General features: G+C 46.2%; 1 protein-coding gene across 2 annotated transcripts; it reads left to right on the forward strand.

The window, feature by feature from the left end:
* The first annotated feature begins 573 nt into the window (after positions 1–573).
* On the forward strand, positions 574–2,294 carry LOC113839052 (polypyrimidine tract-binding protein 1-like). Of its 2 annotated transcripts, XM_035453515.1 has the most exons (2): positions 592–702; positions 811–2,294. In XM_035453515.1, the coding sequence occupies exons 1-2, from the start codon at positions 592–594 to the stop codon at positions 2,179–2,181; spliced, it is 1,482 nt and encodes a 493-aa protein (XP_035309406.1). In that variant the 3' UTR covers positions 2,182–2,294. The 2 variants fall into 2 exon arrangements, with proteins under 2 accessions (XP_035309407.1, XP_035309406.1); XM_035453516.1 differs by having other exon boundaries at positions 574–2,294.
* Positions 2,295–4,043: the final 1,749 nt, after the last annotated feature.

Consider the following 4,043-nt stretch of genomic DNA (forward strand, 5'->3'; position numbering starts at 1 on the left):
AGAAGTCAGGAGGGCTTCTGCCTAAACAACCCAGACTCCCTGGGTATAGGGGCTTCAGTTTAAGTCTGGCTTCTTCCTGCTTACCGGGTACAATGTGTGGAGTTGGGGAGTAGGGTTTAGGTGAGCTAACATTCAGCAGGAGGTATGGGTGGAGAAGTATTCCCTTACCTGCCATCCTGTAGACCTCAGGCATCTGTTCCTTGAGGAGGTGGAGAAGGCAAGTTGGGTGAAGCTTCTACCATAACAGTCAGGTGTAGGAAAATAGAGACTGGGTGCCTCCAGACTGTGTTTTGTAGCACCGTTCCACACACCACCCTCAGGGTGTCAAGGACAGGCCTTAAACAGGATTCACCTCAGTTCAGACTCCACCCTTAAAAATCTTGCTTTTGTCCCCCAGATAAGATGAAAAGTACAAAAGCTCCTGGACTAATTGGAGGCATGTTGGGAGGGGAGAGGAAGCTATGAGAAAGAGGAGAGGAGCAGAGGAGGAGAGAGGAGGGCATGAGGGAGCAGGAAGATTGAGTCAGACAAGAAGAGAGGAGAGAGATTCCTGCGCCTCTGCTCTGTCCCCGCGGGGCTGCTCTGTGTGCCATGGATGGCATCGTCCCAGACATAGCAGTCGGTACAAAGCGGGGCTCCGACGAGCTCTTCTCCACGTGTGTCAGCAACGGCCCCTTCATCATGAGCAGCTCGACTTCTGCAGCCAATGGAAATGATAGCAAGAAGTTTAAAGGTGACAACAGGAACACAGGGGTCCCTTCCAGAGTCATCCATGTCCGCTCACTGCCCAGTGATGTCACTGAGGGCAAGGTTATCTCTCTGGGGCTGCCCTTTGGGAAGGTCACCAACCTCCTTATGCTGAAGGGGAAAAACCAGGCCTTCATTGTAATGAACACAGAGGAGGCTGCCAACACTATGGTCAACTACTATACGTCAGTGACACCTGTGCTGCATGGACAGCCCATCTACATCCAGTTCTCCAACCACAAGGAGCTCAAAACTGACAGCTCACCTAACCATGCACGTGCCCAGGCAGCCCTGCAGGCTGTGAACTCTGTGCAGTCCGGAAACCTGGCCTTGGCAGCCTCTGCCGCTGCCGTGGATGCGGGGATGGCAATGGCAGGAGAGAGCCCAGTGCTCAGGATCCTTGTTGAAAACCTCTTCTACCCAGTGACCCTGGATGTTCTGCACCAGATCTTCTCTAAATTTGGCACAGTTCTCAAGATCATCACGTTTACCAAGAATAACCGGTTCCAGGCACTGCTGCAATATGCCGACCCTGTGAGCGCCCAACATGCTAAGCTGTCGCTGGATGGCCAGAACATCTACAAAGCCTGGTGCACGTTGCGCATTGACTTCTCCAAGCTCACTAGTCTTTATGTCAAGTACAACAATGACAAGAGCAGGGACTACACTCGCCCCGACTTGCCCTCTGGGGACAGCCAGCCTTCGCTGGACCAGACCGTGGCTGCAGCCTTTGGCCTCTCTGTTCCTAATGTCCACGGAGCGTTGGCCCCCCTGGCCATACCTTGTGCTGCTTCGGCTGCTGCAGCTGGCCGCATTGCCATTCCAGGCCTGGCAGGTGCCGGAATTTCCGTCCTTCTGGTCAGCAACCTGAACCCTGAGAGAGTCACACCCCAAAGCCTCTTTATTCTCTTCGGTGTCTATGGTGACGTGCTGCGGGTGAAGATTCTGTTCAACAACAAAGAAAATGCACTTGTCCAGATGGCGGATGGCAGTCAGGCCCAGCGGGCCATGAGCCACCTGAATGGACACAAGCTACACGGGAATTCATTGCGCATCATACTGTCGAAGCATCAGAGTGTGCAGCTGCCTCGGGAGGGACAGGAGGACCAGGGCGTCACCAAGGACTATGGTAGCTCACCACTGCACCGCTTCAAGAAGCCGGGCTCCAAGAACTTCCAGAATATCTTCCCGCCCTCACCTACTCTCCATCTCTCCAATATCCCGCCCTCTGTGTCAGAAGACGACCTCAAGAACCTCTTCTCCAGCAACGGTGGTGTGATCAAAGGCTTCAAGTTCTTCCAGAAGGACCGAAAGATGGCCCTGATCCAGATGGGCTCTGTGGAGGAGGCCGTGCAGGCACTAATTGAACTGCACAACCATGACCTGGGCGACAACCACCACCTGCGTGTGTCCTTCTCCAAGTCCACCATCTAGGTGCCTGTGGGCCTGCAACAGCTTCCACCATTCCAGAAAAGCCACTTTAAAAGCAGCTGAAGTGACCTTACAGACCAGAGATTTTATTCTTTTAAAGAGATCAGTTTACCTGTTTTTAAACAAATTAAATCTAGTCCACACACACACACACACACACACACACACACACACACACACACACTCACACAGATAGAAACACATACTCACACACAAACACATATGTATGTGCACACATGTGTATTGACATCTACAAACATATGTCCATACAAATCCCCGCTAATATTCCTTGTATTGCTTTCTAAATGTTTCCATTTGGAACTAGAACATTCCAAGCTAACTAACTGCATTAATGTGAAAATAATGTCACAGTTACCTGAGTCTCCAGTTTTTGTGTATAATGTTAACCAAATCCCCTTTCATGTATGTTTTGCATTCTGTCTGATTCTCTCCATGCCATCTGCCCAAGGTTCCCCATTGATATTTACAGTTCAGGTCAGATACTGCACACAGTTTGTATTTCCATTTTGTCTCTCTTTCCATCATCCCTTGTGGCCAGAAATAGATCATGGTTTTCTTTCAAGTCCCTCAGGATGGCTTTCTAATACATGGGCTAATGTTGTGGGGCCTTGGCTTGATACTTTATTCTATATGCTTAATACATACCAACAAGAATTTTGATGTTCCACAAGAAAGTGATTTGAATTACAAGCAGTGTTTAAAGGAGGATTTCTATATTCTGCACATTGGTCATGTCCATGTGTCTTTGCCTCTTTAAACATTTGACCCTGTAGTCAACATATTTTGTTACTAAAACTTCTATACTTTATTAGATTTTCTTTAAGTGTTTTATTACACTCTATTTATTTTTATATAGTATGTATATTAATACTCTTCTTAAGCCTGTTGCACATGTATCTGGAAAAGAAAGGACAACTTCCAGAATCCAGAGACAAATTGTCACTTACCATGTGAGTTCTGGGAGTTGTACTCAGGTCCACAAATTTGGTGGCAAGTGTCTTTACTCACCAAGGCATCACACAGACCCCATTTTCTTTATTGATTATTTTTCTATATGCTCTGCTCTCTATTTGCAGTATTAATTACAGATCTATATTTGAGCTTTGGGCATGGTGGGTTGTATCTTCTAGGACTTGTAAGGCTGGTGCAGAAAGAGTGCAGTCTCAAGTCACTCCAGGGCATGTTTTGGTTTCTAGGCCAGGCTGGAATACAGAGAAAAAGGAGGTCTCAAAACCAAACAAAAAAAGAAAAACACATTTGATTTCCATGGCTTTCTTCTCCTCTTGATGTCTTTAATGCCTTCATTTTCTGAACTATATGGAATTTTCTGGATTGAGTTCCAAACTAGAAACTAACATCATGGGCTGGCAGGATGGATCAGTTGTATAATGATGCTTACTCCCAATCCTCAAGAATTGATGTGTGTCAGGAAACACATGGTGGAAAGACAAATTGCCTGCTGCAAATTGTCCTCAAAAATACACACACACACACACACACACACACACACACACACACACGAGACAGACACTCAAACGAAACATGTAAAAATGTAATATGTAAACATTACAACAAATATGTAAAACATGTTACAAATCAAGTTGAATAGATTGACTTTGTTATACATTTGATAAGTGAGGTAATTTTTACTATCTCCCCTTTGGAGTCCAGTGACATGAGTGTAATGATATCATGACTTATCTATTGATTATTTTACTTGTTCACTGAATGGCGGGATTTGAATCATGTTTGGCTTGCAATTAGGTTCTATAAACAGTTACTTAGCACATTTGCATTCATGTTACTTTGAAAAATTGAAGACCCAAGCCCTTTGATTGTCAGTG

This window comes from Cricetulus griseus, unplaced genomic scaffold (assembly GCF_003668045.3).
Source record: "Cricetulus griseus strain 17A/GY unplaced genomic scaffold, alternate assembly CriGri-PICRH-1.0 unplaced_scaffold_1, whole genome shotgun sequence".
Classification (NCBI taxonomy): Eukaryota; Metazoa; Chordata; class Mammalia; order Rodentia; family Cricetidae; genus Cricetulus; species Cricetulus griseus.

What these genes read in the sequence shown, in the direction of transcription:
- LOC113839052 (XM_035453516.1), top strand. Translation starts at nt 592, where the DNA reads ATGGATGGCATCGTCCCAGACATAGCAGTCGGTACAAAGCGGGGCTCC.